At 59.5% G+C, this 21,967-nt stretch overlaps 9 protein-coding genes across 9 annotated transcripts; 4 read left to right on the forward strand and 5 right to left on the reverse strand.

Moving 5' to 3' along the window:
* Positions 1–257: 257 nt before the first annotated feature.
* BXZ73DRAFT_103485 (uncharacterized protein) lies at positions 258–2,224 on the reverse strand (the record flags this gene model as incomplete). Its single annotated transcript, XM_048015592.1, has 2 exons — positions 258–1,633; positions 1,693–2,224. The coding sequence occupies 2 exons, from the start codon at positions 2,222–2,224 to the stop codon at positions 258–260; spliced, it is 1,908 nt and encodes a 635-aa protein (XP_047875695.1).
* Positions 2,225–3,664: 1,440 nt separating this feature from the next.
* Positions 3,665–5,139, forward strand: BXZ73DRAFT_79205 (uncharacterized protein; the record flags this gene model as incomplete). The annotated part of the gene is made up of 3 exons (XM_048023038.1): positions 3,665–4,403; positions 4,470–4,485; positions 4,965–5,139. 3 exons carry the CDS (start codon positions 3,665–3,667, stop codon positions 5,137–5,139), a joined length of 930 nt encoding a protein of 309 aa, XP_047875696.1.
* A 936-nt stretch (positions 5,140–6,075) lies between these two features.
* BXZ73DRAFT_103486 (t-SNARE) lies at positions 6,076–7,200 on the reverse strand (the record flags this gene model as incomplete). The annotated part of the gene is made up of 6 exons (XM_048015593.1): positions 6,076–6,087; positions 6,157–6,311; positions 6,371–6,585; positions 6,640–6,788; positions 6,850–6,934; positions 6,992–7,200. 6 exons carry the CDS (start codon positions 7,198–7,200, stop codon positions 6,076–6,078), a joined length of 825 nt encoding a protein of 274 aa, XP_047875697.1.
* Positions 7,201–7,807: 607 nt separating this feature from the next.
* On the forward strand, positions 7,808–9,398 carry BXZ73DRAFT_50391 (pectin lyase-like protein; the record flags this gene model as incomplete). The annotated part of the gene is made up of 9 exons (XM_048020425.1): positions 7,808–8,007; positions 8,058–8,148; positions 8,204–8,446; positions 8,509–8,665; positions 8,720–8,741; positions 8,792–8,921; positions 8,971–9,116; positions 9,166–9,212; positions 9,268–9,398. 9 exons carry the CDS (start codon positions 7,808–7,810, stop codon positions 9,396–9,398), a joined length of 1,167 nt encoding a protein of 388 aa, XP_047875698.1.
* Positions 9,399–10,072: 674 nt separating this feature from the next.
* Positions 10,073–12,375, forward strand: BXZ73DRAFT_91234 (uncharacterized protein; the record flags this gene model as incomplete). The annotated part of the gene is made up of 6 exons (XM_048025906.1): positions 10,073–10,271; positions 10,328–10,380; positions 10,431–10,494; positions 10,767–10,919; positions 10,971–11,455; positions 11,485–12,375. The coding sequence occupies 6 exons, from the start codon at positions 10,073–10,075 to the stop codon at positions 12,373–12,375; spliced, it is 1,845 nt and encodes a 614-aa protein (XP_047875699.1).
* Positions 12,376–13,418: 1,043 nt separating this feature from the next.
* BXZ73DRAFT_103489 (uncharacterized protein) lies at positions 13,419–13,935 on the reverse strand (the record flags this gene model as incomplete). The annotated part of the gene is made up of 3 exons (XM_048015594.1): positions 13,419–13,468; positions 13,530–13,622; positions 13,677–13,935. 3 exons carry the CDS (start codon positions 13,933–13,935, stop codon positions 13,419–13,421), a joined length of 402 nt encoding a protein of 133 aa, XP_047875700.1.
* Positions 13,936–15,879: 1,944 nt separating this feature from the next.
* BXZ73DRAFT_50390 (uncharacterized protein) lies at positions 15,880–17,589 on the reverse strand (the record flags this gene model as incomplete). The annotated part of the gene is made up of 2 exons (XM_048020424.1): positions 15,880–16,068; positions 16,147–17,589. The coding sequence occupies 2 exons, from the start codon at positions 17,587–17,589 to the stop codon at positions 15,880–15,882; spliced, it is 1,632 nt and encodes a 543-aa protein (XP_047875701.1).
* Positions 17,590–18,783: 1,194 nt separating this feature from the next.
* Positions 18,784–19,947, forward strand: BXZ73DRAFT_50399 (NAD(P)-binding protein; the record flags this gene model as incomplete). Its single annotated transcript, XM_048020429.1, has 6 exons — positions 18,784–18,846; positions 18,967–19,101; positions 19,151–19,254; positions 19,323–19,362; positions 19,424–19,729; positions 19,780–19,947. 6 exons carry the CDS (start codon positions 18,784–18,786, stop codon positions 19,945–19,947), a joined length of 816 nt encoding a protein of 271 aa, XP_047875702.1.
* Positions 19,948–20,181: 234 nt separating this feature from the next.
* BXZ73DRAFT_103492 (chitinase) lies at positions 20,182–21,302 on the reverse strand (the record flags this gene model as incomplete). The annotated part of the gene is made up of 3 exons (XM_048015595.1): positions 20,182–20,502; positions 20,583–21,044; positions 21,102–21,302. 3 exons carry the CDS (start codon positions 21,300–21,302, stop codon positions 20,182–20,184), a joined length of 984 nt encoding a protein of 327 aa, XP_047875703.1.
* Between the last annotated feature and the right edge of the window lie 665 nt (positions 21,303–21,967).

Genomic DNA, 21,967 nt, shown 5'->3' on the forward strand with positions numbered 1-21,967 from the left:
TGGCTGATTCGTCACTCGCTCCAAGTTCACACGTAAATTCATGACCAAATAATCTGATACAGAGGGGAGAATCCAAAACCCGACAGTACATGGAGATACTCAAAGCCTAGCGTCCACGACATGATCCCAAGACAACGACCACCAAAAAACCCGAGAAATCATAGAAACACACACACGAGATGTTACAAGTCTAGATGCAAACACAAAACAGGAGTACAACGACACACAAGCCAAGTCCGACGAAAACCGAGAACAGACTACAACGACTTGGCACTGCCAGCGGCCTGCTTCTCCGCCAGACGGGCACTCCTGCGCAGCGCCCGAGAACGCGGGAGCGCCTTCATCGGCCGCGTCACGATCCGCATATGCGGTTCAGCGACAGCAGCACCCGGAGACGCCCCAACGTCCGCGCTGGACGCCGCGACAGGAGGTGCGAAGAAATCTGAGGAAGAAGGGACGGTCGCGCCGAGTGCGAGGAGCAGCTGGGCCGCGTCGTCGTCGCCGAAGACCTCGGTGGTGGACTCGGACTTGACGTCCATTGGGGCGACAGTGGCCGCCGCGTCTGCGAGGGCAGAGAGACCGGTGAGCGGGAAATCCAAAGTGAGATCAACAGGCGCGCAGGCCCGTTCAAACAGCTCGAAGTCTTCATCAGAAAGCTCGACCTTGACGTCGTGAGGAGAGACCCCAGCCGCGGCGCAGTTGGTCAGAGCTTGCTGGAAGACGGCGTCGAGCTCCTCGGAGGTAGGGATATGGATAGGAATGGGAGGGGTGGTAGTTGCAAGGGAGAGAAGAGCCATGGCCGCGTCTTGATCGTCGAGTGACATCGCGACGTCGGGGTCCGAAGATGAGTACTCGTCGGCGTCGGCCAGCAAGATTGCGTCGAGTTCCAATGCAAAAGCGTCGATCTCTTCGTCGGTCATGAGGCAGTCCACAGCGAGAGATTCATTGGTAGAAGTCGATTGGGCGTCCGTGGTGCGCGGGATCTCGACGTCCATCGCAGGGTCTTCGCACTCGTCAACGTTCATGGGAGGAGCGTCAAAAGGAACTTCCACGAGAGAGGGAGAAACGTCGCCAGAGAGGGTGAGGGAGGCTAGCAGGATGGTCATGTCGACGTCTTCATTGTCGGCAGGTTCGATCTTGATGATCAGAGGGTTGGCTTCAGCGAGTTGTTCAGTGAGCTGGAAGAAAGCGTCGACATCGTCAGTGGGGCATGCTTCAGCGGGAGAGCCAGTGGCAAGGCTGTCGAAGGAGCAGGGCGCGCTGAGAGCAAGCGAGTTCATAGCTTCCAGTAGCTCCGCGACGTCGTTGTCGTTGGGGCAGCAAGGATCGGACGCCGCGGCCGCCTCGACGAGCTTGAGGAGTCCGCCATAGATGTCATCCTCGTCGATAGTATCCTCTTCGTCGCTAAGGGGGTCTTCACGGATATCCACCTCGAAGTCGTCCGCAGAGGAGTCGGCCGGAGTAAGGAGCGCTTCATCGACAGTCGACTCGGTGTCGTCCTCGTCGTCTCCAGAGAACGACTCTTCCGCAGCGTCTTCGGCGTCGTCGGCATCGGCGTTGGCCGTGATCGCGAGGACGGTGTTGACAGCCTTCGAGCTTGCCACGACCACGACGGTGATGTCGGCGGCGATGACTGGGAATAGAGCATATATCGGCCACGAGTCCAGGGTCCAAGAACGCATGGCTGCTCACCTTCGCGAGGAGCGCGCAGGGCGATGGCGTCGTCGCCGGCGTCGACGGGACCAGCGATCGCGTGTGCGACGAGCGCAACCGCGATGAAGGTCCCATGCGCCGCCGTCGCGACGCCAAAGAGCGCGCACACCCCGAAGACCGCCGCATACATCGCCGCCGTCTTCGCGACCTGCGCCAACACGTAGACAGCGATGAGAGCGGAGGAGAGGGCCTCGATGGCGGCCGCCTTGGACGCGTCGCGCGCGCGAGGCAAGATGGAAGAGGCGGCGAGATCAGCAAACGGGGGAACGGAAATGGACAACTCAACAGTGAGCGTCGTCTGGGTGTTGGCGGCAGTGCTGGAGCGTTGAACGACGCGGAGTTGCACGTCGAAGACGTAGCCCAGGACGACGACGAGGATGAGCTGGAGGAAGAGAGGGTAAGCGGCAACAAGGGAGAGGGCGGCGATGAAGCCGAGAGCGAGGAGGTAGGGGAGGGCGGGGGCGGCCAGGACGGCGCGGGGGATGGAGGAGAGGGCGAGGGAGGTGGACATGGTGAGGGTGGGGGTTGTATGGTGGGGGTTGTATGCGGTAAGGGCGTGATATGCAGGTGCTAATGCAAGTGCGGTAATGCAGCTAAGCCTGGGGCAGAGCAGAGACAAATCTGAGGCAGAGATGTACTGGGGAGCTTGGCTGTCTGGCGGGGTATCTTATAGGATTCCGGGTTAGTTTGGCTGTGTTATTGGGACAAACAAAGCTATCGGCCTACTCGGGGAGTTATTTGGCGGGCACTTTGGCGTCGCAGGTGAAAGTTAACCTTCACCGGTCCCTCGTTAATGATCACTAACACCGGGCGGGATGACGTAGGGTGAGATAAGTGGTCTCGTACCTCTGACGCTGTCGTCTTGCGCAGGTGATGTAACCTGTTGCGCATACATGGTATTTTCGGGAAATGTCTCTTTGTGGTCGCTGTGGATAGGCAGTCCGTCCCGGGGCGAAGAGGGGGTACACGTCGCTGTGGTGGCATCCGAATGCCTTTGTCTCATGCATGTGCGCACAGCGCGCGCCATGGGCCGGGTTACAAATGCTGAAATATTTTCCGACAGTCACGGGGCAGTTGCCTGTGGGTGATATCTGGCGAGCCGTAGGGTCTATAACGAGGTGGTTGTCAGTTGAGTGTGGCAGGCGCGTTGTCGATAAGCGAATCCACGTACCGCCCACATAGCACTCGGGAACGCGGATTGCACGCCAGAAGAACAGATTATGTACCGAGTAAAGTGGTTCGCGCACACGTCTCAACGTTCAACCAGCTGCGGGAAGTTGGAAGAAAACCGGTCAGACCTATGGGCGCTACGGGCCAAATCGAACGCGACCATACTAAGGCCGTGGGAATAGAGTTCAGGTCCTTGGCGCCTCGGTGACTGAACTTCTTGGATTGAAACTCTGCCACATACATCTGTACTGGGTCTGTCTTCGCGACGGTACTTGTAACACAAGACTGATACGGGAACAGCTGGTGTCGCTGTTTGAGTAAATTGTGCTGCATGCCTTGTGGCCTCCGGGATGCTACGGGGAAGTCTAGCAAGGTCCTCGATCGGGCTGACTGGGGAATTGGCATCCACCCTCCGACTCTCGAGCAAGAATAGGTGTGCTTACGTACGTATGGGGCACGTCGCAGAATCTGGCACGCTAACAGGGGTGCGTCCATCTAGATACAGATGGGCGTCGAGTCTCGGAACGTCCGTGGCTAGGTCACTGACTCCGAGGGTTCAGCGGTGGGATCATGGTGCAGGGCCATACGAAGTGAAGACATCAGGTTGCCTCGTGGCGACGGCTCTGCGCCCACAAAACCGACGCGATCACGGGCTTGACGTGGCGTGGACTAGCGCGAAGAACCTCCGTTGTGAGTCACGCATATAATGTGCATTATCAATTTAAATCGGGCCCTCTTGCGCTGTATGGTAGATGCGAGAGCGTGAGCAAAGCGTGCACCAATGCACGCAAAGACCCGCGAACGGCTGGCGAACGGGCAGGGGTCGCTGCTTGCTGCAACTGAATTCTGGCACAGTATGGTATTTCTCATCATATGTCCATCAACGCACATGCTGGTCATGATTCCGTATGGCTTCTTTTTCCCAAACGCACACAATGACTCATTTGTCACCCGTTGTACATCTTTCGAACACGCAGGCACAGCCGGGCTCGCTTGGCGGACAGAGCTAGAAGTGGAGAAACTCCGCTGTGAGTCACTTGTATCCCAAACCGGCATCCCCTCCGCTCTCAAACGCATCTCGTTGTTAAGTGCTGTCCATTCTCGGGTCATCTTGTATCTGATGCCCTTACAGGAACTCCGTTACAGGCTGGGATGCTTGCACCTACGGAGACAAACACGGCCAAACACCCGGAGGCGTACTGCCTTGAAGAGCCGCGCCACGATGTATCACCGCCCGCAGCAGCAGCAGCGTGGCGATGAAGTGTGCTCGGACCACATCAGAAGTTCTTTGGCGACGGGGACCTTCGAGCGGCGGACCGCGTTGATGGACTTGCCTTTTGGGGCGGAGAATATGGGACGGAATGTGGGAGCAGGATCGATAGCCGACCCCCTGAACAAGCGGCTCCCAAGGGCCATCAGGCCAGCCCCCAGACGGAACAATCGATCCTTTTGTTCTCACCCAACCATCCGGTGGCGACCCGCATCCCCTCGCGCGGAGCGGAGTCTGAAGTTCGGAACAGGTCAGCCGCTCGCCACCTCGCCGCACATATAAACCCATCTCCTCGCCACGTCCCTCTTTCCCTCAGACTGCGAAGATGGCGGGTGTGTCCCTCTCTCTCTCCCTCCTCTTACCTCGAGTCCACGCTGACGCCTCCCCCCACAGCTGCTTGCGGCCCATCTCAAGACTGTAGTCCCCCGGACAGTCGTCCCCGGGCACGGTCTTCACTGTCTGCTGGACGGCGAGCACGCCTTGTTCCTCAGCAGTGTTGTTCCCGACGTCTGCGTCCCGCTGGTCGGGCGTACCCGCGCCAGGCACGTCGAAACCTCCTCGATCCGTCGTCTAATCCGTATCGGTTGGCCATACGCTTTCACGCGTCCCTGAATCCTCGTGCGGGAGGCGGATCGGGGGATGCGCCTTCGGGCAAGTGCAAGAGTGAGTATTCTCGTATCGTTCGCCACCCTTCCCGCCACCCTCCTCAACGACCTTCGTCGTCCCCGGTTACCGTTCCTCCAAGCCCCACCGCTCCTTGCCCCATCGTTCGCCGCCACCCCGACCACCATGCTGACCATACTCCCTCCAGGTCTTTGAGGGACATAGATGTGGGGTGCCGGGTTCGCCGGGGCCTACCAGCCGAGTCCTGGCCGCTGACCACCGACGCCCTCTCCGACGCCGCTGCGGTGGCTGCCTCTGGTGACCGTGCAACTCTCACGAGCCGAGACGGATCGTGCGCCCCTCATGCATCGTGCACGGCCTAGGTGACTCAAGACAGCTCGTGCTTCGGGACCGTCTCGCGCGAGCCCGGCGTGATCCCCTGCATCATCAGGTGCGTTCCCTCTGCGCTCTTCGTCGTCTCGCGCTGCCGCTCACCGTCGTCGCCGTAGGTAACCAAAGCAATCGAACCACTTACTTGTTTTGCAGCAAATAAAATATGCTCGCCCAGGAAGATGGGCGACGAAAGCAAAGTTCCGCGCTGGCGGGTGAAGACAGATATCTCGCTGCGGCTCGGGGACGCCCGGGGTGAAGACCTGAGGACGTAAATGAGAGGATGGTGGAAATGGAAAAGCGTGCATGAAGGCTTCAAGCAGCCGCGGTGAAGCACGCCCCCGCTCAAGACAGCTTCCCGAGGTATGGGTCGGCGCGCGCTCGTGTCGAGCGCGGCCGATCCTGGCGCAGGCCTCTTCGTGGCCCTCGGGACTAGTACCCGCTCCGGCTTGCCGGGGTGGGGAAGCTAACGTGCGCCGAAAGTCCTGGTAAGTATTTATTATCGTTGCGCACTTTGATCGGCTAGCCGTATGTAGCGTTGTTGATAGTCGTAATGTAATCGGCGAACGTGAAAAATGACATCTTACGTCTGCATCTTGCTCGCCTGGCCCATTGTAGCGAAGCCATATGCGTTTGTGGTGCGTTGGTGCAACCTCTCATATAAGGAGTAAGCAGCGCGACGGTGCTTTCTCCACGCCAAGCTCAAGTACAACTGCGGGGACATGAATCCCATCACTAGATCATCATGCCGTCCGTCCGGACGAGTACAGGTGGGCAACATAATTAGCGGCATAAACAGGGATATAAATTGGTCGCCATCGTAGAAGGGGAATATGATGGAGTCTAGCATAAACTGTCCGGTGGAGCCGCAGGAACAAGCCTGCCACAGCACATCAGCGTCCCGGTCAAAGTCGATCGGATAGGAGTCATCACGACAGGACCTGCGAAAATTCAACAAAGCATTGGTATCCCCCGGACGTGCAGCGGGCAACAATGAGGAGAACACGTACTGCCAAGAGGACCACACAGATGACGATAACGACGACGATCATCAGGCAGAGTGCACGCCGGCCTGCGCGCCGCTGATACTCATGTGCCGTGGTCAATTCTTCGGCAGCGCCTGCCGTGTCGACGGCGATCGAGGAGATGTTTGACTCGATATTGTCTGATTTCGCGCGTCCGTGAGCGACCGCCCCACCAGACAGATTACGAAGGGCGACTCACCGAGCATGTCCCCCTGCTCCTGCACAAGCGTGCCGAGGTCGCGGAAGATGTCGCGGAGCTCGTGGATACCGTTCTCAATATCCCGGATCTCTGCTTCCCGCTCTTGGATCAGAGACTCCTGGAACACAAGCTCCTGCGGAGAGAGCTGGTTGTGCAGGATCTGCGCCTGCCGTTGCGACGGTGAGGGACTCGACGCGCGCACGGCCTCCCCATGTCTGCTCCCGCTGCGTCAAAACCAGGAACAATACGCAGCATGAAGGACTACGCACGCCGCAGCCTCATCCTCCTCAACGGCGAGCTTCACACCCTCGACCACAGTACGTTGCCGCTCCGCGCTGACTGCCTGTGCGCGCTGGAATGCGACGAGTGACACTTGGAAATCGTGTGAAGTCTTCTGTAGTGACGTCTTCTGCCGGGGCTGGGGGCAACGCGGGCGGTGAGTCGCGCAATGGGCACGGAATTGCGGCAAGCAGACGTACGAGGGTCGCCTGCATCGCGGCTAACTTCTTCAGATCGTCCGAGCCACGCTTGGCCATGGCCCGTGTCGACTCGGTGAGGTCATGACTGTGCGGAGATTCGGTTGGTCTGCGCTCCTTTCCCATGCGCCCAAACACGACTCACAGAGACTTCCTAAGGGCCGCAGAGTCCCTCGCGGTACCGAGCTGGTCGACGAGCTTGAGGATGCCCTGGACATTGGAGTTGATCTTGAAGACCTGGAGGGATAGCGACGACTGGAGGGAAGTGAACGCGGACTCCTCCGGCGACAGTGGCGCGCCACTGTTAGGCGAGAGCGGGCGCGAGAGCCCGGCCTCGATGTCGTTGAAGCTCATTGCAGCGTCGACAGGGGCGTGGAGTCGGTATTAAGGAAGGGTGGTGGTAGTAAGGACGAGAAACATGCGCTCTGTGGGGACGCTGCGCCCGCAGACCAGAACGCGCGACGGTGGCGGTCCGGCCACGGTGTCGAAGCGCCAAACAGGACCACACACCCGCCGGCTGTCCGCGGGAGACCTGCCGACTCTGCTCGTTGTGAGCCAACCCTCCCTTTCGTCCGACTCGCGACTGGCATACTCTCTTTACCGCCCGCCTCGAACGCTCTCCGCATCAGTTGACGGTAGTCTGTCATGTTCCCCTAAACTGCGTCAAGGGCCATCAACGCGAGCCGATTTCAATGGGTCACATGTGCGCTATTCCGCAAGCCAGGAACAGAGGGAGCGATCGGCGCGGTTGAAAATCCCCAATTAGAGCGTGTGGGCATGCTGTTACTCCAGAAGGTGGGGGTCATATGTGGCTTTTAACATCGCCCCGCCCTCATGGTCATGCTCGCGGTCTGATGACACTCCCGACGGTCCGCCCGCTTGCCTCTATCGCATTATAAGACGCGACGCGCATGCCCCCACCAGCACCTCTACCCCCCTCGTCAAGGTCGCGTCCTTCAGCATGCACTGGATTGCGGAGGTGCTGTTCGGACTGTTGCTCACTGGTGGCGTCCACGCTCTTTCTCCTGCCCATATAGCGTGTCAACTGCAGAAAGCGCCGAGACATTCGCCGTTAGCGGGTTGCGCCCCTGGAACCATTTTTGTATCTCAGAACGACCCTCGGGCTCATTTCACCAGTGTCCAGGATGCCATTGTTTCCTTGTAAGCTCACCATGCTCACGAGAGAACGTCAATACTTACGCTCTCCCCAGACCTGATCAAGGAGCGGTTACCATCCTTGTCGGCGCAGGAGAATACAATGAGATCGTGAATGTTACTCGAAGAGGCCCAGTTACGCTGTTGGTAAGTGGCACAGCACGCCTTGCGCAACCCTTTCACCATTGACGCGCTTTTGCAGGGTCAACTGAACTCTAAGACCGCCTTCGACCCAGCCGGGAACGCGTCCACACGCAACCTCGTCCACATCTGGAACAACCAGTTTGTCCAGAGCGGCATGGACGACGCGCAGTCTGCCGTTCTTCTCGTCGCGCCGTCGTTCAACGCTTCCCTCATCGGTGCAGGCCCCACGGGTGCACCGCTGCAGCCGCTGTTCGGTAATGTCGACTTCAAGGCGTACAACATCGATTTCGAGAACCGCGCTGTGAATCATTCTCTCGATGTCAGTTGGGGCTGCAGTCTGATCTTGTCTGTCTCGGGCCACAGGCCAACTTCTCCATTTCGCAGGCACTCGTCACAGACATCTCGTATGCGAATGCGTCCTTCTACGGATGCACGTTCGCGAGCTTCCAAGACACCTGGTACACGGGTCGCAACGGCAGCACCTATGTTGTCGACAGTATCATCTTTGGTCAGACAGATTGTGAGTGAGACTCCCATCAATCTTCCGTCTCCATTTCCTAACGCATGCCTGCAGACCTATTCGGCTTTGGGACCGCGTGAGTGGTCACGATCGATGCCTGACAAGCGGTAGCTCATGCTTCCTCAGGTGGTTTGAAAACGTCACTCTGGCAAACCGTGCTTGTGGTGGTGGAATCGTCGCTTGGAAGGGTACCAACTTAACGGATGCTCCCGGAAATCGCTACGGCGCATACATTTCCAATTCCAGAATCATCAGGGTGAGTTTAGCTTAAGCGTGGATCCCACATGTAGCTCACGCTTCTGCAGTCTCCGGATGCAAACGCGACCACCGTCACCGATGGGAAGTGTTTCTTGGGCAGACCATGGAACGATCTTGCCACGACAGTATATCTTCGCACATTCATGGACGACAGCATTCAGCCAGTGGGCTGGACTCCATTCAGTAGCGCTAGGTACCGCTCATCCACTGTCGACGTAATCTGTTGGGCTGACTTGTTGCAGACCGGTGATCATGAACACCACGTTCTATGCAGAATTCGCTTCCTTTGGTGCGGTATTTGAATGCACGCCCCTATATCCCTAGGCTGACATGCACACACACAGGGCCTGGTGGGAACACCTCTGAGCGGATTCCTCTTGAGCATCTTTTGACGAGGAAGCAAGCGGCCAACTTCACCATCGACAAGGTCTTCCTCGAGAGACCGCGGTGGATCGACTTTGGCTATGTACTCTAGCGATACGACACGGCCCTTGCCGTTAGGTGTCGTTCCACCGGGCCGCGATGAGGCGGTTCTTTTGCCCTATGTCAGGGATTTCGACCCTGGCCAGGCTAGCTGATCATCTGCGTGTGCTGTTTCATGCATGCAACAAACTCCAATGGGCTTGCCAGGAAGCGCGGGCGGCCATAAAGAGCATCATGCTTTGGTCACCTGGGCGTCCTTGGGTGCCGCACAGCCGGCGGGGAGCGTAATTATCCGCATGGACCGCGGGTCGTGACTGCGTCTTCCGCACCCCTCGCCCTACAGGCCCGCGATGTGTCAAGCACGAGCATTCCGCGAGAGGGCGGTAGAGGGCCTCAAGGAGGCGGTGTGCAGCGGGCGAGACACGAACAGATGGTGATGGGTGGCATCAGAGCCCGGGCGAGGCGCCACCAGAGTGTTTGGCGGTGTTTGGGGTGCCAGCATAAGGCGGCGTTTCCAACCCGGCGGGCTCCTTTCCCATTCGTCCTCATCGTCCTCGACGTTCTCGAGCCCCTCCCCCTCGTCGCCGTCTTCCCGCCTTTGTCACTTCCTAGACCGGCAGGCTCCGCTGGTCTTGTCTAGACATCGTTGCACGTCCCCGAACGTGTCGCTTGATTCTAGCCAACCCCGACTCGACGTCGACTTGCAGTCCTTCGCTTTCTCATCAAATGTCCAGTCTCGCTCCCCCCAGCCCTAGCGTGTCCCCCGCCCCGAGCGGCGGCAGGTCTCCCAGCTACCGTGCCTCCATGGGTCCCACCTCTGCTCGCGGCGGGCCTCAGGGCCTGCCCCCCGCTTCCCCCCGTCCGAACGGAGCTCGTCCCACCAGCGAGCTCCTGGGCGGCGCAGGCATGTTCCAAACTCCCGAGGGTGAGCCACATCGTCCACCACATGCCTCTCAGATGCTCATGCGTACTCCCCATCAGCGGAAGCTATCGACCAGTGGTTTGAGACTTTCCAGAACTATGAGGCGACGCTGGTGAGTGGCCCTTTTCTCCGCCTGCTGCTCTGCCTCTCATTATCGCGCAGGAAGAAATGGCTGCTGCCTCTCTTGACGTCAATTTCAAGGAAGAACTGAGTGCCATCGAGCAATGTAAGTGATCAACCCCCTCGTGCGTTTTTGTCTTGTCTCGTCCCAATCGATCAACTTGGGTGGGAGTCGTCTGCCGAAGCCATTATATTGGAAGCTCTACCAGTCGCAGCTGAGTCGGCAGCACTAGCCACTGGGAGCGTCGTCCAGCGTATTGTCCCAGTTGGCCGGAAGTGCCCCAGTACAGATCGCGCTATTTTTACTCCCGTCCTATCCCAGGACCTTCATGTTTGCGACTCCCCATAGGGACGTTATGCTAATCCTGGGTCTCACAGGGTTCAAGGTCCTTTCCGAAGCCGAGCGCACAGCCGCTCTTTACAGTCTTTTGCAACATTCTACTCAAGTTCAGATTCGCTTCTTCATCACCGTCCTTCAGCAAATGGCTAGATCCGACCCCATGACTGCCCTCCTTTCTCCTGCCGTTGGAGGTGCGTTGCGTCATTTAGCTCTGTTTTGCGTCCACTAACATGGGTTGGCAGGTTCCATGCAGAGCCAGATGGAGGCTAAGCTAGCCAGCATGAGCCTCAAGTCTCCGGGGCTCAAGTCCAACCTGCCTGCTTCGCCCACTGCTCGCAACTTCTCTGGCAGTGGCATGGGTGCCTCTTTCCTCTCGCCGGAGTCTGCGAACAACACCTCCGGCGCCGACCCCGCTGCTACTCTTGCCCATCAGCGCGCCAAGCTCAAGGCAAGCAACGCCGCTCACCGCATTTCTGCCCCTGTCCTTTCGACCACCATCGGCGCTGACCGCAACACGTGGGGCACCGGCTCGAACCAGCTCGGCCAGGTCGACGAGCGTGCCCCATCGCCCGGCGGTCAGGAGATCACCATCCCGTCGTCCAACCCCGCTTCGCGCCCCAAGAGCACCGACTTCTCCGGCCTCGCGAACGCCCTGAAGTCCCCTCGCGTTGGTGATGACATCGGTGACCAGCTGTCTCCCATGCCGGGTGGCAGCTGGGCGAGCATGGTCAACACGCCCTTGATCCCATCTTCAAGGACACTCGCAACCCGAGCCAGAGCCTCGATGCTGCGGCGCAGAAGCTCAACGACTGGAACGGCGGAAACAGCGGCGCCGTCCCTCTGATGTCGGACCCTCCCAAGAGGCTCAACCGTCTCTCCAAGGGCGCTCCGGGAAACGACGTCGAGGAGCACCAACACCAAAACGGCGGCGGCCAGCGCAATGTCTCGGGCGGCTTCCGCAACAATGGCAACTTGAGCGCGTTCGGTGGCCAGGCCGGCTGGGGCGGCGCACGTAGCCCCGCCCTCTCAAACACGTCGGGTCGCTACAGCGACGACGGCAGCATGAACGGTCTCGGCATGAACGGCTTCGCTATGGGCATGGGCAACCCTGCCCTCGCCGGTCTGCAGGGTGGAGGCGGCTTCAATATGGCGGCGCTTGCTGCGGCGGGCATGGCGCCCGTCAGTCCCTTCAACAGCATGTTCAACATGTCGAACCTCGCCGCGATGGGACTCTCTCCGGAGCAGATGATCGCGATGCAGATGGCGGCGGCTGGCCAGCTTGGGCAGCTCGGTCAGGCCGGCTTCAACCCGATGGGCATGCTCGGGGGACAGAACAACATGCGCGGGAATCGCGGCGTCGGCAACCGAGACAGGAACACCAAGTCTCCCGGGCAGCGGGAGAAGAAAGACGATGAGGACGTCGACCCGAAGCTGCTCGAGGACATCCCGGCGTGGCTCCGGAGCCTGCGCCTGCACAAGTACACGCCCAACTTCGAGAACGTCGACTGGCGTGACATGGTCATGATGGACGAGGCCCAGCTCGAGGCGAAGGGCGTCGCGGCCCTGGGGGCGAGGCGGAAGATGCTCAAGACGTTCGAGGTCGTGCGCAAGAAGATGGGCCTGGATGATTCGGCGGGCTCTGCCTAAGTATCAACCCACACGCGCGCCCCGGCGCGAGCATCGCTCAACACAACGCGGGCCCTAGGGGTTCCGCACACGAAGTTTTCTTGGATTCGGTTCTGTTCTGGTCACGGTCTCTCTCCTACTCCTGGTCAGGGTATTTGCATTCTCCACATATATACCATACCGCCCCTCTCCCTCTCTTCCTAGCGAATCGGCGGAGGTCCTAAACGAGTGCCCATCCCGGATCGAGTGTATGCCTAGCTGTAATTCATCTCACTCAACTATGTAATTAGCCCCACAATCTTTATTTATCCGCTTCCCGTCTCGTCCGTCCCGATGACAGTCTGCTCGACAAAACCACGTCGGGGCTCTCAACAAGTTGGTGGAGACAAGGCCGTGCGTTTGGTGCTATACTCGTCTTCTTCGCCCCACGCAGGCCAGTACGTATACTCCTTGGCGCCACCGGGCTTGCTGAGATTGCGCAGTCTTTCCTCGGCGCCGTTCAGGACCTGAACAGCACCAAACCTCTCTAGGTGAGCGGTCTCGTACCCTTGTCAGAAAGAGGTAGAGCAATACCCCCATCTCAGGCTGCCGCACTGGTCGCCCAGGTCACTAGCGGTTACTATGCCACGTCCAAGGCGGCCCAAAAAAGTGGCCCCCGCCCACTTCGCGGTCGCGCTCCTCCTGCGGGATCCACCCTGCACTCGATCAGTCCCGGTTCCGTTGACACGATGGCCGAGGATCCCAGCAAATCCCTCCCGCTCGAGTTCCGTGCGGGTACCCGCCGAACCCCTTCAACTTCGCTAGTGTCGCATCGCGAACGACTTCGACAGCATCTCCGAGTTCATTGAGACCTGGAAGAAGCACAACAGAAGTTCGACCGGGAAGTGTCCGTGAACGAAGATGCGAGATATCACTGTCGATAGAAGCGTACGCATAGCAGTCCATTCCGTAAGCAACGTAATGTTCGTCTCATAGCTCAGTCGCGCAATAATGCTACCTTGAAGTCCTAGATGTCCGTGTCTTCGGATGGTGTGCGCAGATTCGTCCTCGGGCTGCTACCTCCATCAGGGCACGATGATAAACATCCCAGAGACGTCACCGCTGTCGCCGATCACTGAAAGAGAGAGGCGATCGTCAATTGAAGCACCGTGAGCACCAACATAGCAGAGACTCACAAGCAACGACATAATCGTCACGAGGGACTACGTCCGGGACAGTCACTTTGACGGCACCATCTGCGAGCCTGAACCCGGCAGCAAGCGGGTGGTCTGACACCGGCCCTGCGGTCAGCACCCGGGTGCAGCGGAGGGAGTGTCACACACCGACGTCGAGGTGCTCATTCCCCGATGGATCGTCAGCCTCGACGAAGCCGAGCAGGAGGACGCCGGTGTTCTCCGACCATGCGGGGACGCTGGAGGTGTCCCAAGTGACCGTCTCGAGCGCACCGACGTGCCAGACGGTGCCCGCGGTGGGATGCGTGACGGCAGGCGCGATCACGTCGGCCGCTGCCCTGGGGATGGCGAGAGCGGTCACGGCGGTCGCAAGTACAGCGAAAGCGAGGAACGCCTTGAAGGAGAGCATTGTGAGCAAACGTCGGAACACGGTAGTCGGAAGCGGAGAAAAAGGGGGATGGGCTGCGTACTGGAGGTTGGCGGCGGCTTTGCTGCCTCTTAAATAGTTTTGTGTCCATGGGCATTCTGGAAAGATGTTATGGGGATGGTTGGGAGCGCGGCAAAGTCGTCGCGCACGGTGAATCCATCGGGGTGATGTGTCTGGGGGCTGACACTCTTCGGCGAAGGTTCGACTGAATGGGATGTGAAATGCTATCTGCGGCGGACACCGTACCAAAGCTTCTTGCCCGCCCATGGAGGCCAACTCATGTTCTTTTCTGCTCCAGAACACGCGCGCAGCAGAACAGTCCCCCACGAGTATCGTTCATGCAGTTCTCGAACGCGGGCCACGGCGACTCGGCGGACTATGGCGCTTTCCCGATCGAAGGGGAGGACGAGATGCAGCGCCGTGAGATAGTCGGAGATGCGGAGGGACGGGGCATTCCCTGTAATGGGGCTTGCGGCCGGAGAGGCCTCCATAAGGAGCGAAGGAGGGCGTCGAGAGCGCGGCAGATGTCCCGGAGGTCTTCCTCCGTCGACGCTGCTTAGATAGGCGATATAGCCAGGAGGAAGTGAAAGTCGAGACAGCGTCGTCGTGGCCACGTTCCCGGGGGACAGCACTTTTGATCTTGCACAGATGCGGCAGCTGGACTATTTGGTGTATACATTTGGGGTCCTCCATGATGCCTTCAACGTAAGCCTCTTGAGGCGTCGGTACGCGAGAGGGGAAGGTGACGAGCTCGCCTATAGGATGCTGTCCGACAACGAGCACGCGAGCACAAGACAGGTAAGGCAGGGGGTGGGATTAGAGAGGAAGAAGGGAGTGCCGCGCAGGATCAAAGCTTAGAGGTTGTATCGGGAGCTCGCTGCCTTGGAGGAAGCTGGTGTTCCGCCACCGTGGCCCATGGTCTGTGCCGTGATCGCGAGGCGGGCCCTACGCAGCAAGGCTACGCTCCATCGCATCCGTCTGCGCAGGATGCGTAGTACCGCCACTAAAAGTTGTTATGTCCCTGGGCGGAAACCAGCCTTGCCAGCGAGGCTTCAGGCAGGACTTGACGACAACCCGATCGCCTTGCGAATCGCAAGACGGGCGATGGAGAAGCTTGCGAGCAGCACGACCCTCCACGCAATGTCATCGGAACAGAAAAGTACGCCGGTCCAAGATTTCCCCAGAAGAAACATTTGCCTCGCCTGGGGAATGACCTTGCACAGGAAAGAACGTAAAGGCGTGTTTCAAACACCCACCAGCGAATCTCATTCGTCCAGCATCGTAGAAGATCCCGTTGGCCATGCCTCCCCACTTTTCTGCCTTCCGTTGTTCTTCCCTACGCCGCTCTCCTGTAAATTGAGAGCAAAAAGGTCGCAATCGTATTTGTTCCCGGACAATTTATGGTCGGGGAGAGACGACAGAAGGCGGCGACATGAACAGAGAGGCGGAGATGTTGCGAACGACAGTGAAGCCTCAGTGGACAACCGGAGGGCAGGGACATTGAGCGAAGATAGTGGTCGTACTAGTGCAAGCAGGAGTGAGGTCCCGGTGCTTATTATTATTATTATTATTATTATTATTATCATCATCATTCTATCCCTATGTGTCACATATGCGCGTGTAACTACATAGCTAAGAACGTATCCCGCATTCGTGAGGCCTTGAGGTCCCGGTGCATCGCGGCGAGCGAGTGTCGATACCAGACGGTCACGTGTGCACGTGTGGAAGTCCGACCACCTGGAGACTGAGTCCTCCGCCTCCGCCTCAGATCGATGGTTACTCAAGCTATGTACCAGACTTTCCAACATGTCTCCCTCGCCCGTGCAGAGCGAAATGTGGAGGCCCAACTGGATGGCATATACGGATTCGAGCAGTATTCGGAGGCTGTAAGCTCTTGCTAGTCTAGCGAATGAGGCTCCTGCTGCTTCACCCGAACACGGTGTCTCCTACCCACGAGGGCCAAAACACATTGCTCTCCGCCGGCAAAACGATCCGCGGTAACACGGTGTCCCACGAACCCTGTTCGTACAAGTTCCACCCGACCTCGACGTTCCCGACATGCGCCTCCGTCGCGCCCCGGATGGCCTCCACCTCCCTCGCCGCCTCCGCCCTCGCCTCTTCCGTGTCCGGTGGCGCGTGGTTCCACGGCATGCGCACCTCCGACGCCGCGACGCCCCGTCCCTTCAGCGCGACCTGGTGCGAGACACGGAGCTCCTCCACCCGCCGTCCCGCGTCTTTCCTGGCCCGGAGCAGGCCGGCGAGGTCCTGCAGGCCCTCCGTGCCGTTCAAGCAGACGTGCAGGCGCTCCAGCGCGGGCCAGACGTGCGCGGGCGGCCACAGCGCTGGCACGCTCTCCCGGCCGAACGGGACGATCGCGTGGACGTGGAGCGCCTTGACGGCGGTGCAGCGGCGGAGGAGCATCTGCGGGGCGGCCCGCGCGACGAACATCTCCGACCCGGCGCCGCGCAACCAGACCTCGTCCACCCCCGCGAGGGCGGAGAGCAAGACGTCGAGGGCGTCGCAGGCGTCCGTGAGGTCCTCGCCTTGCTGCTGCGACGCCAGGTGGAGGCGAAGCCCGCCGCCGTCCTCGGGCCAGATGGCTTGGATGGAGATGGAGCCGACGCTGCCCTGGAAATAACCCGGGTCCCAGGAACAGTAGAGCTTCGCGGCGCCACGGTGGGTATGCAGCGGAATTGCCGTGGAGACAGCGGCAACGCAGTCCCCAGAACGGATGTCGATGCGGTTCAAGAAGGTGAGGCACTGAGGAGGGAGAGAGAGCTGAGAGAATACAGTCGCGGCAGCTCTCCCGGGAGAGAGCTTGAGTGTGCGTAAAAAAGGGAGATGGACGATTTGAGTGACAGATGTGCCTTCAACATCTTCCGTGACGCCGTCGATGTAGGCCTTTTGGAGAGATGGCGTATTGGAGAGGAAGGTAAGAAGCTCGCGCACCGGCCCACCCGTGCGTGGTATGTTATCGTACAATGACCACGAGAGAACAAGACAGGTTAGAAAGGGGGTAGGGTTGACTGGGAGGAAAGGTATGCTGTGCATGAATAAAGAGTTTATCGCAAGCTCAACGCCGTCGAACAAGGGAATGTTTTGCCACACCGTTCCGTAATCAAGACGTGCTTGACCCGTAAGGGTAAGGCGTTTGAGCGATGTCGGGGGGAATGACAAGGAATGGAATGGTGGTGAGTGCTGTGACCCGTTGGGAGCTGGACACCACATCGTTCCGTACAGGTGCATAGTCACGGTGAGCTCCTCTATGCGATGGCCATTCTCACGGAAGAAATGCGAGTTCCCACTATCCTGGATTGGTTCAGCAGAGACGATGTACAGCGGTCTTGCGGAAGTCATCCCTGGACGAAGTCGAGAGATGTGCAAAGCTCGCTCAGGTTCACTAAAGAAGGAGGACGAGGCGCCCCAACGAGGGTCTGCAGAGGAGAGACTGGTCCAGAGAGCGGGGGAGTTGAGAAGGATGTCTCTCCAAAGTCGGCAGACAGTGGTGAGAGGAAGAAGGTCAAGCGTGTTCCTAAAGTTGGAAGGTGGTAGAGTGGAAGCCCCTTGGGTGGATCCAAAGAGGCCTCTTGTGCGGCTGTTGGCGCCTCCGGGGACCGCAGAGAAGATGCGAACCATGAGTTCTGTGGGTAGTCGAGTGATCGGGACGCGGGTGTTGGTGAGCACTTTGATCCCCTTGGCGGCATCGCTCAACAGTTCGAGGGTCCGGGAGAGCTGCGCAGATTTCAGCAATCGAGAGCGGCAAAGTCCTCTGAGGCGTTGCTGACCTGCGAAACACTGGCCGAGAGTAGGTCGTAAGCTAGAGATCCGGCCGAGGTGAATGAGACTAGTGCTCACCTGAGTTCGGAGTTTGCGCCTGGCTGGACGGCCTGAAGTGCCAACTGCTCTGCGAGCTCGAGGAGGGTCGGCATCACAGTGAGGTAGGAACAATGAATAGACCAACGCCGAGCGAGCAGGGAATGAGATTCTCTTACCCGACCACTATCGCTGGTGCTGCGATAGCGGGACTGGGTCAATAAAGTTCGAGATCGATATCTATGGCCTCGTGGTGAAATTGAAGGCGAGATTCCCACACGCGAGCCACAGGACGGAGACGTACTGGAGAGAAACCTGGAGATGCCTCGCCATGGAATCCGACTCTCACCAATCGGAACCCCGGCCATCATAGCCTACAGACTGGGCTCCGAGGACAGCGGAGGACGCAAGCGCGAAGAACCGCATGACCGCCGGCTGGGCCTTGAAGCGGTACGGCGGCGTGGCTGTGGTACTTAGGCCAGTGGGAAATAGGTGGTTCCAGGGTGATCCTAGGGCGATCGGAGGTCGCGTCCCTGGGCAATCCGCTTGAGCGCGAGGCAAATGTCGGCGGCGACCAATGTGGGAGAGAGACACAAGTCATGGACGGGATGTAGAGGAGGAAAAGAGGCTCGGGTCGCGACGCGCGCCTCTGGCACTCATGCTTAGTCAGCACGACGTCGATGCCAATTGCGGCCCACGCCGCGTACTATGCTCTCCTCTCCGCCGCGATAATTAATCACCCGCCTCCTCCTCCTCCTCCTCCTCGGCCTGGGCGCATTTCCAAAAGCCCATCGCATGCCGATAGTCAGCGTCATGCGGCCGGGGCTGCTGCCGCCGACCTCCGCCGGAGCCTCGACGCTCGGTTGCGTGCACACAGAAGCCGTGGATGTCGGGCGCCCCTGAGTGATTTCGTGAAGTGCGGCGGGCAAATAGCAGGCCAGTATATAACCTCGCTCTCACCTCCGACTCCTCCTTCATCTCGCACCTCAGATAAACGATCAGCACTGCGCGCACACAATGTCTTCCTACGTCGTCGTCGGTGCCTCTCGTGGCCTGGGGGTGCGCTTCGTTCTCCCTCAAGTATAGCCCTATATGCTGATGAGGCCCTCCACCTCCATAGCTTGAGTTTGTCAACTCTCTCGTGCGTGTCCCTCTCTCGTGCCTCTTCCCCGCGTTGACATTCCTCTTCTACTCGTACAGGCCAAAGACAAGAACAACACCGTCTTCGGTGTCGTTCGCAACCCCGCCACTGCCACGAAGCTCGCCGAGCTCGCGACCTCTCTTCCCAACGTACACGCCATCCAGGGCGATCTCGATAACGCCCAGACTCTCCAGGTGACTCCCTGCGCACCTCCACTGAGGCCCGACGCTGACCACGATTCAGACTGCCGCAGAGGACGTGGCCAAGGTCACTGGTGGCACGCTCGACGTCCTGATCAACAACGGCGCCGCCATCATCACCCCGTATTCCATGTTAACTCTCGACAAGTTGTGAGTGCAGCAACCCTGTAGCCTGGTCGAGCCAGCCTCCGTGCTAATCGCGAACGATCTCGCAGCCCCGACCCGAAGGCTCTCGAGGATGACCTCGTCGGCGGGGTAAACCCAACCTCGATCCCTCATAAAACGTTCGCTCACCCGCCGGCTCCCCGTACTACAGTTCCGCACAAACACCATCGGCACCATCCACGCCATAAACGCCTTCCTCCCGCTGCTCCGCAAGGGCGCGATGAAGAAGATCGTCTGCGTCACCTCCGGCGCCGGCTCGATCGAGCTCGCGCTCAAGATCAACTACGACGCCAGCTGCATGTACTCGATCTCCAAGGCGGCCTCGAACATGGCCGCCGCCCAGTTCGCCGTCGCGCTCCGTCCCGAGGGCTTCACCGTGCTCTCGATCAGCCCCGGCTACGTGAACACGATGACGGAGGACCCCAGTGCGCATCCCCCCGCCCCTTCCTCCGTGCGAGTGCGCGCTGACTGTGCCGCGCCACAGACGACTTCGACAGCATCCCAGAGTTCGTGAAGCAGATGACCCAGGCCTGGCAGAAGCACTACCCGAGCTGGGACGGGCTCCCGAAGACCCCCGCGGTCGCGGTGTCCATGATCCTCGACGTCATGAACAAGAACGGCCCCGAGAACTCCGGCGCGTTCCTGTCCCACCACAACAACCAGGAGTGGTTCTAGTAGCATGCGAGTCCTGTACAGGGTGAGCCGCGGTCCCCGGTGGAACTCCGGGGGCCGTTCCAAGTAGTAGTTCCCGCACATCAGCCGGGCGTGTACAGTGACCCCCAAAACATATGTTCATTACAGCATAAGCGTCCCACGTCGTGGAAGTGTGTCAATCGTCGTTAAGATGGTCTCCTGGCACGATCGCCGTCCGAACCGGCGGAGGGTGTTCTGAAGCGGGCGCACGCCTCTTCACTGGAACGCGGTGCCCTTCGCCGCCTGGATCCACGCCGAGTCCGCGTGCGGGTCCTGGAACACCATCACCCCGCCCTTCCAGCCCTTCGTGGCGGCCTGGTCCACGCACGTCCCGAGCGTCGCGGGGTCCATGAGCCCGCTGGGGGGCGGGCCGACGTCCGCCGCGGTCGCGGGCTTGCCGATCACGAGCTTGTCGAGCGCGAAGCCGTTGCTCGCGATCTCGAAGAGCGACGAGCCCGTGAACGGCGCCTGCGCGGCGTTGAGCAACGAGTCGCAGTCCTGGTAGTTTGTCCCCTGGTTGTAGAACTGGATGTTGTACTGCGGCGAAACGCGTCGATCAGCAACGCATCCACAGTCACAGCCTCCAGCGGGAGAGAAGGGAAGGGAAGGACACCCACGAAGTCGATGAGGTCCCCGACCTCCTTGTTCACCTGCACGTACGCGCCCGCCGCGAACGCCGCGTTCGGCGCGAGCCACGGCGCGATCGGCGCGTGCGAGAGCACGAACTGGCCCTGGGGCAGCGTCGCCCGGAGCGCGCGCGTGAAGGCCGCCACCCACGCCTCGCCCGCGCCGTCGCCCTTGTTGATCGCGTCCAGGTCCTCGTAGTCGACGTCGATCCCGTCGAGGCCGTTGTCGAGGACGAACTGCCCGAACTGCGCGGCGATCGCCGCCGGGTCGAGGCCCGCCGTCGTCGGCGCGTCGGTCTGCCCGAACGCGGAGGCCATGATCTGGATGCCCGCTGCGGCGTACTGCGCCTTCACGGTCGCCTTGGTGTCCGCGGGGAGCTGCTGCCAGCGGAGGACCTGGTCGAAGGGCCCCTTGCTGACGGTGAGGAAGGAGAGGTTGATGACGTTGTAGCCCTGTGAATGAACGGTCGTCAGCAAGAGAGAAAAGTGGGCTGCAAGGCGGCAACTTACGGCGTACTTGGACGGGTCACCGAGGACGTTGGGGTCGGGGGTGAAGAGGTCGGAGTAGATAACGAAGGCCGGGCTCGGGACGGTGATATCGCGGGTGGATAGGGAAGAGACCTCGGGGACAGGAGCAGCGAGAACGCTGCTCACAGAGACCAGCGCCAGCGCTACCGAAACGGAGGAGATCATGCGGGAGAAGGAGACCATCGCGAATAAAAGAAGGCGAAACGACGAAAGCAAAAAGTAAAGCCCGACTAGCGGACTTGGTAGAAGACGTGAAAACGAAAGTAGAGCGATGAAGGAAAAGGGGGGTGAGGAACCGTAGCCCACAGAGGCATGGTCTTATACGCAGAACTAAAGCGCTGCCAATGGTAGGCGAATGAGCTATGCAGTCCAACTCGCCTGTGGTGCCGCCATCGCCGTAAGGCTCGGGGGAATCGTGAAAAACGCCTGTGATGCGATGGTTCAGCGTGTCAACATGCAGCTACGAGATGAGCGACCGTATATCATGATCAGATGCATGGCAACTATTGGACGCTGGTAGTCTGCGAAGACGCAAACAGGAAACTTGCCGCTGACTGAATTCAGTCAGTAACACCGTTCCGAGATGGTAGTTTTGCTTACCAAATCTCCCATGCGATGTATCCATGATACCCTCGATATTGAAACCCACAAATCAGGCGGGAACAACCCATGAACATGCAACATCTTGGTGAGCGGGCACACAGATGTTGGACTTCGTGGGCGCTGCGTTTGACCAACTCAGAATTGACGCTGATAAGCCTCCGTCACCCAAGGCGACGAAGTCCACCCGCTACATCGCAAAGAAACTTCGAAAATAGATGCTACAAGGCGCACAACAAAATCCCTGC

The sequence above is a fragment of the Epithele typhae genome (assembly GCF_022376455.1).
Source record: "Epithele typhae strain CBS 203.58 chromosome Unknown BXZ73scaffold_41, whole genome shotgun sequence".
NCBI lineage: Eukaryota > Fungi > Basidiomycota > Agaricomycetes > Polyporales > Epitheliaceae > Epithele > Epithele typhae.